Source organism: Aquila chrysaetos, chromosome 18 (genome assembly GCF_900496995.4).
Source record: "Aquila chrysaetos chrysaetos chromosome 18, bAquChr1.4, whole genome shotgun sequence".
Lineage (NCBI taxonomy): Eukaryota > Metazoa > Chordata > Aves > Accipitriformes > Accipitridae > Aquila > Aquila chrysaetos.
Genome location: NC_044021.1, coordinates 527,580 through 540,822, shown reverse-complemented (window position 1 = coordinate 540,822; position 13,243 = coordinate 527,580). Strand labels below are relative to the sequence as shown.

Genomic DNA, 13,243 nt, shown 5'->3' with positions numbered 1-13,243 from the left:
GTAACATGAAAAATAGTTTTAATATTGAAAAGTCACTACTGTCATTGTGTAATTACTTTTCAAGTTTTTCCTAAGGTTTTGCAATTACTTACTAAACACAGTTATTATTACTGCAGAAAATGTTCTTAAAGTTTACTCCCCTAAGGACACTTTCCACACTCTCATATGTCTCTCAGTTCAACTACTTCAAACCAAAGAGATCTCTTATTTTGTTTTTGACTCCTGGATCAGGCCCATGTTCTGCAATGGTTATTACTGCTATAATGGTAACATTTCAAATAAAGGTCATCAACATGCCAACTTACATTTGAAATATAACTATGCCAAATAACAGCTCTATAAAGGAGCAAAACTTCAGACACATTCATAGGAAACAGAGCAAAAGAGATCCTGCAAACCCAAGCATTTCTATTTAGTGTTAGATAAGGGCTTATTTAACCAGTACTGTTACCCCATTTCATTATGGCACAAGTAAGAAAATACTAAAAATTGAAGACACCAAAAACAACCTGGTAAATTGTTTCAGGGTCAAACAGACATCACGTCACTTGGAGAAGTGTCTAAAATCCCACCACCTACCAGTCGGGTTTGGAAATTGCCAGGACTCACTGGGGCAGAAAACAAGCCCAAGTGAGAGACGATGGCCCCTTTCTGGCACAAGCTCCGGGGTGCCACTGGGGATTACAGGACCAGCTGCTGGTCTCGACAGCCTACCACCTCCTGGGTCTTGACCAGAGTAGACTGTGCTCAGACCACCATGCCAGCAGAAAGGACCACCACAATGGCTGCATCAGAAAAAGGAAATCCATCCACCTGCCAGGGTATATAAAGCAAGAGGAATGACTTAGGAGGAGCAGCTGAGGGACCTGGGGTTGTTTAACCTGGAGAAAAGGAGGCTGAGGGGAGACCTTATCGCTCTCTGCAACCCCCTGAAAGGAGGTTGTAGTGAGGTGGGGGTCGGTCTCTTCTCCCAAGTAAGAAGCAATAGGACAAGAAGAAACAGCCTCAAGTTGCACCAGAGGAGGTTTAGGTTGGATATTAGGAAAAATTCCTTCACCAGAAGGGTTGTCAAGCACTGGAACAGGCACTGCTTAGGGAAGTGGTTGAGTCACCATCCGTGGAGGGATTTAAAAGACATGTAGATGCGGCATTTAGGGACATGGTTTAGTGGTGGACTTGACAGTGTTAGGTTAATGGACTTGATGATCTTAAAGGTCTCTTCCAACCTAAACGATTCCATGATCCTGTAAGACCGGGAGCACTAGCAAGCAGATGCTGAGCCAAGTTCAAAGAGCATCTGTTTTTCTAACACAGCTCTCAGAGAAATAAGGTGTCCGAGTCTTCAACCTGAATTCAGTCTTGCTGGAAGAGGAGCTGGGGGAATCTAGTCTTCCCAGGATTTTCCTGCAGGGCTGACCTAAGTACTAGCAAATTGGAGACACGGATGGGGAAATTTTACCTGGAATGGAGGGACAGCAATTCCACTTATCCAGTCAGTGAGCAGGTCCACTGTGCATGCCATAGCATTTAGGGTCTGTAAGAGGTCCCACAGCACACAGTTCAGCTGCCTGAGGAGGCAGGTGGAAAAAGCAAGTTCAAACTACTTTTGCAAACCCCAGTGAGTGGCTCTGAAAAGCCGTCAGTCCACATGGGATCTCACGGGACTATCCAATGATCAAACACCAGACTGGTTGCACCTGAAGCTGTAAGGGAAACACATCTGGGCCAGACTACACCTTACCCCAGCTGCCCTCTGGAGCACTCTCTGAGCACGCAACCGAAAGCCATTGCTCCTGCACTCTGGAGCACATCTTCCAGGTTAGAAAAAATTCAAAACCAGAACCATGGGTGGTGGAAGAAGTGGATGCTCAGACAACAGACCTGAGGGCAAGGCTGAGAGGCCAGTGGTGAGGGGTGCTGTTTCCTCTGCTTCTCCCAGACACAAGCCTGGAACAGGTTCTCACCAGGAACAGCAAGGGACTTTTGTATCACATAGGCGCTACTAAGAACAAGAGTTCCTGTTTAGAAACAAGAGATAAAGAAAATGTTTCTGTACAGGTTGGAGAAACAGACAACTGGGAGGATAAGTGTAGAGACCACCTCACACTCCTCTGCACAGATGGTGCAATAATCCCTTGAATTTTCAGCATCTGAATAAGGTTCAGGGTCTGGAGCTTGCTTGTTCAAGATACAAAAATAGAAGATCTGGAGAAGAAAATGTGTGGAGCTGGTTTTTTTCAATAGGATCACGGGTGATGCTCAAAGAAAAAAAAGAAGGCAGGGAAAAGGGGCAGAACTGTGCTAATTCACTTATTTTGGGGTCCAGATCCCAAAAAGTTTAATCTGTTGGCATCATCTCATCATCGCATATCAATAAGGCTTGAGCTGACTCAGTTCTTTTTGATGCAGAAGCCACTGTGGCAGCACTTTGCTTGTTTGGGGTCACAGTTCTCATAGTTTAAGCCCAGCTGGCAATAAAGCACCATGCAGCCGCTCACTCACTCCTCCCTCCCCAGCCCCGGTGGGATGAGGAGAAAATATAAAGAAACGCTCGTGGGTCAAGACAAGGACAGGGAGGGATCGCTCACCACTTACGGTCACGGGCAAAAGACAGGCTCAACTTGGGGAAAAAACAAAATCAATTTAATTTGCTACCAATCAAGTCAAAACAAGGATATTGGGAAGTAAAACCAAACCTTGGAACACCTTCCCCCCCGCCCTCCCTCCTTCCCGCCTCAGCCCCACTCCCGGTTCTCTCTCCCCAGGGGAGCAGGGGCTGGGGTCGGTTCCTCACACCTTGTCTCTGCCGCTCCTTCCTCCTCGGGGGGAGGAGGACTCCGCGCTCGGCCCCTGCTCCAACGCGAGTCCTTCACATGGGCTGCAGTCCTTCCGTCACAGACCGCTCCAGCGCGGGCTTTCCCATGGAGTCACGGCCATCTTGGGGGGCACCCACTGCTCTGGGATGGGCTCCTCCCCGGGCTGCAGGTGGGCACCTGCTCCCCTCCATGGGCTGCGGGGGCATCCCCTCCTCCTTCCCTGACCTCGGTACCCACAGAGGGGCTCCTCTCACATCCCACTCCCCCAACTCACTGCAGGTTTCCCCTCTTAAATCTGTTCTCCCACAGGTGTTACCACTGTCACTGACGGGCTCGGCCTGGGCCAGCGGCGGGTCCGGCTCCCAGCCGGGGGAGCTTCGAGCAGCTTCTGACAGGAGCCGGCCCTGCGGCCCCTCCCCACTACCCAAACCCCGCCACACAACCCCAAAACGCACAGCTTGGCTATGATTGGGGTGTAGGCACAGGATGAAACCCCACAGGTGTTCAGCTGCACCTTGTTCCCATGATGCTGGCACACCCTGCGGCTCAAGAGATCTGCAGATCACTTCTACCTGTGCTCAATGTCCATGCCGCCATCAGCTTGGAGTGACGCACAGTGCAGTCTGGAAGATTCCAGTGACTGCTACCATTATAATGAGGAGAAGTTTTCTTACTCACAGCATAAATGTAGGGACTGTGATCTCTGGTTAATGTCCTTAATCTAGGAGACCTCTTGAAGGCTGAGCCAAGGAAACCTATTCACCATTTTTATAGGAGTTTTAAGATCCCCACAAACGGGTCAGATATCTTTGTCCACAACAAGGTGCTTGAAACCAATTTAAAAAATTTTGGTCAAGATAAGCAGACAGGTATTCACAGGTCCATGGAGATCCACTATAAAGTTGCCAATACATGATTTGTGAATCCACAGAGCTGGTTTGATGCTGATAAAGACAGCAGACAATCATAGCCCAATCCATCATCTGTCTTATTCCCATTGCACCTCAGTAAACAACAGCTCTAGTCAGTATGTTATTTGTCATTTTTGTCAGCTGCAGTAATGATTAGGAGTTGTGGATCCACCATTTTGAGTCACGACTTGTGACATTAAATAAGCTTTCCACTGCCAGGGTATCCACAAAACTTTAATTTATTAAAAGTACAGTTCAAGGCTAAGTAGTTTTCCAACATAGCCATACCTATGGTTTTATCCAGTTTATTCGGCAGCCAGGTTATTCAATATGAAGGATGAAACAGAGGTATGCAAAGTAAGGTTGCCACCAGCACCTCATTGTCTGGATGGCTCTCTGTCTCCAGGCTTGTTAGGGACTGGCAAATGCAACAAGCTCTTAGCAGCACTAAAAGTAACCACAGACCTACTGGGAGCATCATTAGCAAATGAAACAAGAAAAGGCCCAGACTAATGAAACCAGACACAAAGCTAGGCAATTCCTGCTTCAGACAGGAAGATGCAGCAACCTTTACGGGCCCGACTAAAGCGGTAATACTGGCTACCAAAGTCATGCTCAGACAACCAAAGATACTACTGGAAGGAACATTTCGCAGGAAAGGCAATATCCTAAGACTGTATCAAATAACCAGCAATTATAGCTGCCAAATAGCCAGCAACTGTAGCTGGAAGAATATATTTTAATATGGTGCCTAGAGACAAGAAAAAAAAAATTAGAAATGCAGGATTTCCTCATGGAACATTTTAACAGGGGACTTGAAAGCAGAACCGTATGCTCAATTATAGCTGGAATTATGGAAAGAAAAGGCATTATAAACACACTAATGTTTGTTTTGCATTCTTCCTCATCTTGGTAGTGGCAATAATCTGGCAGAATGAGTTTAAGAGGAGGAAGGATACCTCCTGGGCACAACCACCACAGCATCAAGCATGCAAAAAACCCTGTCTCTGCCTGTCCTTCAATTAGGGAGGATTGTCCTACTTCATTACCTTTGCCATGACTTAGCTTTCTTTTGGGGGGAATGGATATGCTGGAGTTTCAAAGCAGATGCTTTGCCTTACTTTCGGTCTGCAAGGATTCCAAGGAATGCTTTCAGACCTTTGGTATTCTTGGACTTTGGGAAGACAGCTGGTGCTCTTGAACCAAAAAAGCTTTAAATTACACAGGGATGATCTCAAAAGATTTCCTAAAATTGAGAGTACAAGCGAACTTACAATACAGCTGTATTATTCTATGCAATTAGATTATAACAGAGCATCTCATGAATAGGGATATAACATCACCACAACATCAGTGTGGTGACCTTTTGGTGTGGACAGATGAATTTTTCAGATCCAGAGTACTGATGAGAAAGAACATTACCAAAGGCATGCAGCAGATGCCCTTATGCAGACACCTAATCACTTGAGACACTGCGATGAGAATGACAGAACATGTCTTCCAAAGCTACTTTTTCCACATGGACTTGAAGACTTTTCCCCCTCCATTTCAGGATGAGATTCTCATCATGGAAATCTGGAAGGCTGGAAATTTGGGTGATATCCAGTTTTTACCAGAAGCAGCAAGGATTTCTTTGAGAGTAAGACGAATTAGAGGGAGGGAGGGTTTGCTGTCATTCTGACCAAGGGCCCAAAGAAATGGCACGCCCCAGTTCAAGCTGCAGGAGGCTTACAGGACTCTTCTGATCCTCTTCTCTTTGCACAAAGACAGCTCCCTGCCAGCCAGGTTGGCAGCTAAAAAGTTTTAATGTGTTCCTTCAGAACGAGGCAGCTACGTCTGCTTCCATGCAGGATCAGCTGAAGGTAAATTCAGTCAGTCTGATGCCAGAAAACCAGTTCCTGCAGAATGTGCATCTGCCATGTTGCAGGCACACCTCCCTAGTTAACAGTACTCCCCCTTTAAGGATTGCCTACTCCCACTTTTGCTACAGAAGGTGTTTGGGCACGTCAGTGATGTAGTGTGCAGCCAACCTTTAGTTTCTTGGATTTATGAATCAGTAAAAAGGTTCAGGAATCATAACTGAGCCTACCAGCATCATCATGAACCTTCCAGGAACTTCAATGAAGTGGTTGAGGGGGTAAGTAACACCTCTGCTCCACAGACAATCATTAGGCAGCTAACCCAAAGCCATCTCCTGGTGCTTTAGAAGAGGGAAGGCATCAGAACACCACATTGTAGAAGCACTTTTCACACAGCACATGCTCTACTTGGCCAATGATACCATCAAGAAGCATGCAGCTCCACATCAACATTGACACACTGACAACCACAAGAGCTTTACAAGGTCACGTGTAGCAGCAAGGATTCGGGAGACAGATAAGGGCTTGTGTTAAACACCGCACAGCAGGCTTGCGGTCTTCGAGCAAGGGGCACGGGCCAGTCTAAAGCAACCACACGTCTATCAGGCAGCAGACTGGTAGACCTCGAGTTTTGGGAAAAGGGACAAAAAGAAGATCTTGCCAGACATAGGTCTTCTCCCACTTACTCCACAAGTGCTAAAAGATTCTGATATCCCTGAACCATAGGTCTTTATTGAAGCCTGTATCTATGGGCTGGGCACTCTTTATGTCTAGAAAATACATAGATAAAGGAAAGGTATGGCCTTCCAATAAATTGTACAATTTGGGCATCATCCCTGTTTTCAGTCACAGGTTTTTTTAACCACCTAAGAAACAAAACATTACAACTGCAGATATCTCACATACACTCACATTTTACATCATGAATTTAAAAATGGACGGTTTTTTTCCTCCTACAAACTGCAGTTACAACAGACATGCTCTGGCCAGAGACAAAACTATTCTAGATACCACTAAAAAAGATCATAAGTTTTTAGTACTAAAAGGGAGAGGGGGGCATATAATGCGTTTGTCCTACATATTATATTGAAAGAACAAGACAATAACCAGACAGAAAATGAAGCTGACCTCTGGCATTTCTAAGCACTGGAAGGCTTTCACAGGTTTGGGAAAATAATTTACTCTTTATCGATTAAAGCAGCAGCTAAACATGGATGACTGATCTCATTTTGCCTGTTTTCAGTTCCCGCCAGGTACAGAGAAAAACAGAGGATGCTTTGACACAGGAAATTCAAAGGTTGATACCATCACTACATTATTTAAAACTCCAAGTGTGAATGGTCATCTTTCAAACAGACTCTGGGTGTCTTATATCTAGTGTTTGAGGAGATAGAGCATTTAATTCCAAAGGTCAAAATCACAATAGTTTTCTGAAACAAACAAAAGCAAAATCTCCCAAGAAACCTCTCTCAGTAACAATAGCAGTACACTGTCTGAAAGAAAAGTAATCAGACTTCCAGGCACACTTTGTAAGTAATCTTGTTTACTGTAATTTTGCAACAGCTTTTATAAATTTTTCATCTGAAATCAGGAAGGCTACAGCTCGTATTCTGACAGGTTGAAATAGCTGAGTAAGTGGAATACATCCCAGTGTGATTGGCTGTGTTTGGGAACACTTAAGAACACACTGCCAAAAAAAAAAAAAAAAAAGGCAACTCAGACACCACAGTGATGTATTTTAACAACCAAATAAAAAATTAAAATAGAAGGAAAGCCTCTCACTTCCATTGGTTTCAGGGTTTTTTTTAAGAAAGCCTAGAACATAAAAACAGTTCATGCTTCACCAATATCCATCTTTTCTTAACAATGTCCAATCCCACATTCCACGTTCTAAGCTGTTCTTTGAAGTACAAGCAAGAAACACAAATCAAGTGTTCTGGTGAGTCATTTTGGAGTTTTGTTTCCACAACAGGCTTAACTAATTTTCAGTAAAATCTTAACTGCTTTGTACGAAATCTAAAGGAAACAACTGTTAAGAAAGATTTCCTTTACCTTCAAATGCACAGCACAGACCTAAACAGAACTATCCCACTTCACTTCCATTGTGCCTCCTCTACAAAATTAAATCTTCTGTCAAAACAATCACATGCATACTAGATGTGCAAAATAAAGACAAGGATTTTAATACTGGCTCTTGTGGCTCAGACACTCCTAATTGCATGCCCCTTGTTATATCATCAGGCACAAAAAAAATGACTAAGATTCCACAGCTATATAAAAAGAGTATTCTTTATTCAGATGAGGGAGAAACAGATCTAAACCTTCAGGAATATTTTAATCACAAACGCAACAAGAGCTAGACTGTAATAAAACGCTTTTAGGTGAAACTCTGGGCAGGGCTCCCAAGGATTTTGTCCAACATCCTGTGGCTGGAAGTCCATAGAGGCAAGCTTTCTCTCCGCCTGAAGTTACCTTCATCCGTCTACTGGAAACTTTAAGGATGAACCCCACCTCTCTCTCCACTCACCCGTCCAGTTGTTAGCCACAGGAAGATAAAGGCTCAGGAAAAAGGTTTTAAAAGCAGTTTTTTTCCTCTTCCGGTATGTCTGGAATTCCAAATGCAGACTGAACTATAAAATTCACTCTTTCTGAAGTAGCAAGACCTGGCAAGATTCGGCCAGCTCACAGTTTTGTTTCCGTAACTTTCAGCAGTCCTTCAGTCTGGGCCCAGTGTTATGCCACCGTCGCTATCACGAATGATTTACCTCAAGAAACGGAATTACAAAAATAAGCATGTGCAACTTGTAAACAAGCTGTAGATTGCACCATGACTGAAAGGCAAGAAATTTAGTGCTAAAAGCCCAAGTTCTGCTGCCTTGACCGTAGGCAAGTATCATGTCCATCTCCACACCTAAACTATGCCTCAGCCTTGGTATCTGATGGACTTGCATTTCCATCACTGGTCCCTTCAGCCCTGACAGACAAGCACCCACGTTAACACACCAGAACGAGATAAGGTGTCGAACCTGTATTTTGTACACAGAGCTCCAAAAGGGAAACATTTAGGCATTAAACAACTGAATTATGAGGCATCACCATTACTGGCTTCACATTAGCTCTTTTACAACTGTTCTGTGTTTAGTAGGAATGGCACTTTGAACAAAAAGCTCAAAAACCAATTAATACAAATACCAAAAGGAAATAAACCACCAATTAACTCTAAGATTAGCTAATCCTGCAAGCAGTTCCCGCAGTTTTTAAGATAAAAGTTTGGTCATAACAAGCAAGAAAACCGGATTCTCTGTCTAAGCAAACAACTGTTCTGGGCAGTGCCTCTAGAAGAGAATCCGTTAGATTATGCTAACCTATTCATCCTTGCTCTTAGAGAACACTAGCTCTATTCAATATCCATTAGGCTTTCCAGAAAACCATTAGAAGATTATTTAAAAAAAAAAAAAAAGTCTGAGACCCTCAAAATCCCCGTTCTTTACTTCAGAAGTATACAGTAACGCAAACAGCCTGCCTCTAACCATTAGCAGCAGGAAAACTCTGTGAGGAGCAAGAATTTTACTGCCCTCTGCAGCTTTTCCTTTGCCTTCAACGCAAGGGCAAAACCCCCCAAATTTCTGGGTGAGATAAACCGGTACCGCCTGTCATCTGCTGCTGTGACATATTTCTCGTCCCAAAGGCTGGAAGCACGCAGGAAAGGTATCCGACCGACCAAACTTCACCTCCCCTAAAAACGACGGCGGCTCTGCCCCGAAAGCTTCCTTAAGAAAACGGGTCAAACGCTAGGAAATGGGGGGGGGGGCACAAGGAGGGAGCTGCCCCTGCTTCCTTGCCGTAAAAACGTTACCTCAGGTTCTGGTACGGACCGCATTTTTGTGCGGCGATTTCAAGAACCGAAGAGGCCAACACGGCGAAGCTGCCAGCGGGGAGGGAGCAGCGCCAAGGAATTAAGTGAATTAAACTCGATGCGCTCGTTGACTCCGTTTTCGCCCCACCAGCCGCCCTGCCGCTGCCCCGGCATCCCCTCGCACCGTCGGGCTGCAAAGTTTGGGGGGTGGGGGGGGTTGCCCGGGCCCCGCAGCCGCCCCCCCGCCGCCCCCCAACTTCCCTCCGCAGGGGCAGCGGCACCGGCCCTCGCCCGCCCTGTCCCGCCCGGCTCGGCTCGGCTCGGCGGAGGGCGCCGGGAGCGGAGCTACCAGCCGGGCGGCGGGGGTGCCGGGGTCCCGGACCGGGAGAGCGTCTCTTACCAGCCCGGAGGCGAAGAAGACGGCGAGCAAGGCCAGGCAGGCGCCCATCACGATGAGGAGCAGGAAGACGATGAGCGGGTGCTGCTGGCTCATGCAGTAGTAGGACTCGTAGAGCCAGTCCCGGGAGCGGGACTGCTCGCCGCTCGCCCCGCAGCCGCCGCCCGCCTGCTCTGCCCGCTCCAGCAGGTAGCGGCGTCTCCTCCTCCTCATCATCGCCTCTTGCCACATCGGGCAGAGCCCGCGCAACTCCCTCAGCGCCGCCGCCGCTGCTGCAGGAGGCGGCCGGCGAGTGGAGCGGGGCGCGCTCCCGCGCGGGAGGCGGAGAGGAGGAGCCGCCGCCGCGGCAGCGGCATGGTGCGCCGGCCGGCCGCGGCCGCCGCGCAGCCAGCCCGGGGCTCGGTGCGCCTCCGGAAGGCGCCACCCCGCCCGCACATGCCCTGCCCGGCTCCTCCTCGCCGGGGAGGGGAGCGGAGCGGAGCGGAGCGGGCGAGCGCCCGAAGGCGGCGGCGGCGGCGGGAGGCGCCTTGGCGGGCCACCGTGCGCGCAGCCCCGGCCCCCCGCCCTCCGCCCCGGGGCCCGGGGGGGTGCCCGGGGGGTGCCCGAGGGGCCGGGCCACCTGCCGCGGCCCCCGCCTGCCTGCGGCCGGGAGACCTGGCCGCCCGCCGAGGGGCCGGCGCCTCTCCTCAGGGCGGCGGAGAGGCGGGAAGCGCGCCCTCAGCCGGCCCCGGCCGCCTGCCCCGCGGCCGCCGCGCCTTGCCGCGGGAGCGCGGCAGCACCTGGGTCCGACAGTCGCTTTGAAACGGCTCTCGGGGGCGGAGGGCTCGGCCGGTCGGTTTCGCTGGGTGCCCTTCCCTCCTTTTTAGAAACCGCACCTCCGTTCTTGCCAGAAAACAGACATCCGAGTTAGGAAGCGGCATAACGCGCGTCATCCTCTGCTGTCCTTCCCCTGAAGGACTCGGCCCTAACAAAGCAGGCGCCGGAACCAAACTGGACGCGCAACTCACCGAGCTGACCCAGCCGCCACGCGCCGCGTTTGCCATTTTTGTAACCGCGTGCACACGGTTCTTCTTCCCAGCCCGCTGCCTCGCTGAACGGCCCTCCGCGCGGGACGGATCCCTCTCTGCCCTCTCTGACCCGCTCTCCGGCCTCCGCTGGTGCTTTGCCACATCCTCTGTCTCCCAGGGGATGCAGGGCTGCCTAAGCGCTCCATGGCGAGGAAGAGACCAAAGCCACACGGATGCTACTGGGCGTAAATGTCCCGAGGGTGGCTCCTGGTGACTGGAGTAATGCCAGGAGCAAGAGGGACTCGGGGGTACTGCCGTACTGCAAAAGGTGAAAAACTGGGGCTACCGTAAGTGGTTGTGAGAGATTCAGAGCAGAGGGCTATCCATTAGCCAGGTGGAAGAGAAGGCACGTAACTAGGATGCCACGGACAGAAACCGCCCCCTTAACGCCTGATGCTGCCTTCTTTGCCTGGCACTGTCCACCTTTTCATCCAGAAGCAGAAGAGGTGCATCAACCACCAGTGTAACAGGGCAGAGAAACCAGCAGTACATCCAGCTGGGAAGCCCTGTCCGTCCACTTGCACTTTCCGGATTCCTCGGGTTTGAAGTAAGGATGAGGCCTGAGCTTCCCTGCCCCCTGTTCCTCTCAGCCGACTGGAAGGAAGGAAAGCTCCTTGGCTTTCACTCTTCCTTCCCCTGAAGTGCTTGCTGGGGCAGAAGGAACAGATGAGGAAGAAGTGGAAAGTTACAACTGCGCCCACTGTTCTGGGAGAGAGAGGGCGAAAAACTCTCAGAAGCAGCAGCGATAAGATTGAAGGATGAACACAAATCTATGTGGGGAGAACATTCTGGCAGAATTAATTGCCGGGAAGGAGTTAGTAGAGGTGGGTGTGAGAATTTTTGCAACATGAAAAGGCTTTGCTTGCAGTCACTTCAAAAATTGTGGAGTTGGCCACCCTCACTGTCACACACACATATATAGTGGGATAAGCAAGGGGAGTTTAAAAAAAAATCAAGAGACAAACCAGAATTACAGTATAAAACTTCTTTTAAAAGCAGATCGCAATGTTTGGGATTTGAAGGCATCTGAGTTTTGATCTCTCAAGGATGGGAAGACCAATATCACATATGCACTTATTTACAATACAAGAATAATTACATGATTCTGTACAGACTCACAAAAGTGTAAAAGATCAGAATAGGCAAAATGAAGAATGTTCTCTGTTCCTTGTATACAACAACCATCCCCCCAAAAGTACTGGAAGCTTACACAGTATGTTAATACAGATGACGGTACTGGCTGTCTTTCTTCCCCCAGCTGATTCTGCTTCAATGGCTTTCCACTACTTTCTGCCTCTCTGGACTTGAACAGAAAAGGCCATTCCAAAGAGTTTACGATGACAATCATGTCCTTTGTTTGTTATTTCAGTAAGATGTTATGCCTGTAAAAACTAATGCCTCATTATATTACTCTCATGCAATTTCTCAGGAAATAAAATTATAATTCCACAGCAAAAACTTAATTAACCCAAAGGTTGCCCAGTGGTATCTCATGCCTTTCCAGAACAATGAGTTCAGCGTAACTCTGTCTTCTGAAAGACCAGACGTAAGGTGCTTCCACAGCTGAGCAAGAGGCAGTACCAAGTTACGTTTCCATTTGACTTTGGGTTTTCATGCCTACCTGATGGACTCACCCCCTCTACTTTCCCTCTCCAAACTAGAAACCTGCATCTTTCAATTCATTCTTCAAACTCCAGCTAGGAACATCCCACACCTTAATGTCTAGAACCCCCATCAGTCCTTAGAGCAGGTCTATGGTTAGAGGTAAAGGTCCAGCGAAAAAAAAATACCATACTGTCATGTAATTAATGACTGTGCCATTCTATACATGGACAAGGTAATTAAGACTGCACAGTACCTAAATCTGAATTTGACCTTCTAACTTGCATGCTCTACTTTTTAACTAACATATTAACACTTCTTATTTCCCAGGATGCATTTAATTAAATGAACATTATTACAGTCAAACAACAATTATGTCATTACTAAAGTTGAAATGCCATATGTTTTTAGAGACCTATTTCCCTAGGTAGCCTAAAATATATATCCTTACTCGGCCCAACCTGAAAGTGTGCTGTGCCTCGGGGAAAAGGAAGGAACAGTGGATTTTATAATCTGGGGTTGAAAAGCAAAGGACTTTCAGAAAAAAAGCTCTCCATGTATTCCACCTTATTTCTCTAAAAGGGAAAAAAAAGCAAACCTAGCACTTAAGATTGTCAGAAACTATCCACTGTGTACCCTTGGGACTCCAACAGCGTCAAAGAATTTGTTCCTTGAGCAGCTGGTCTCTAAGCATCTGCTGTACCCCTCTGGAGAAGCAAACCAACACAGAACAAA

General features: G+C 47.8%; 1 protein-coding gene across 2 annotated transcripts in view; it reads right to left on the bottom strand.

Annotated features, from left to right (window-relative positions):
• The window catches only part of ADCY2 (adenylate cyclase 2), a 216,699-nt gene extending 206,460 nt beyond the window's left edge, over positions 1-10,239 (bottom strand). For both annotated transcript variants that reach the window (XM_030041979.2, XM_030041980.2), the window contains exon 1: positions 9,843-10,239. In XM_030041979.2, the coding sequence (XP_029897839.1) occupies positions 9,843-10,070 (228 nt within the window). In that variant the 5' untranslated portion in view covers positions 10,071-10,239. The remainder of the gene's footprint in view (positions 1-9,842) is intronic.
• Between the last annotated feature and the right edge of the window lie 3,004 nt (positions 10,240-13,243).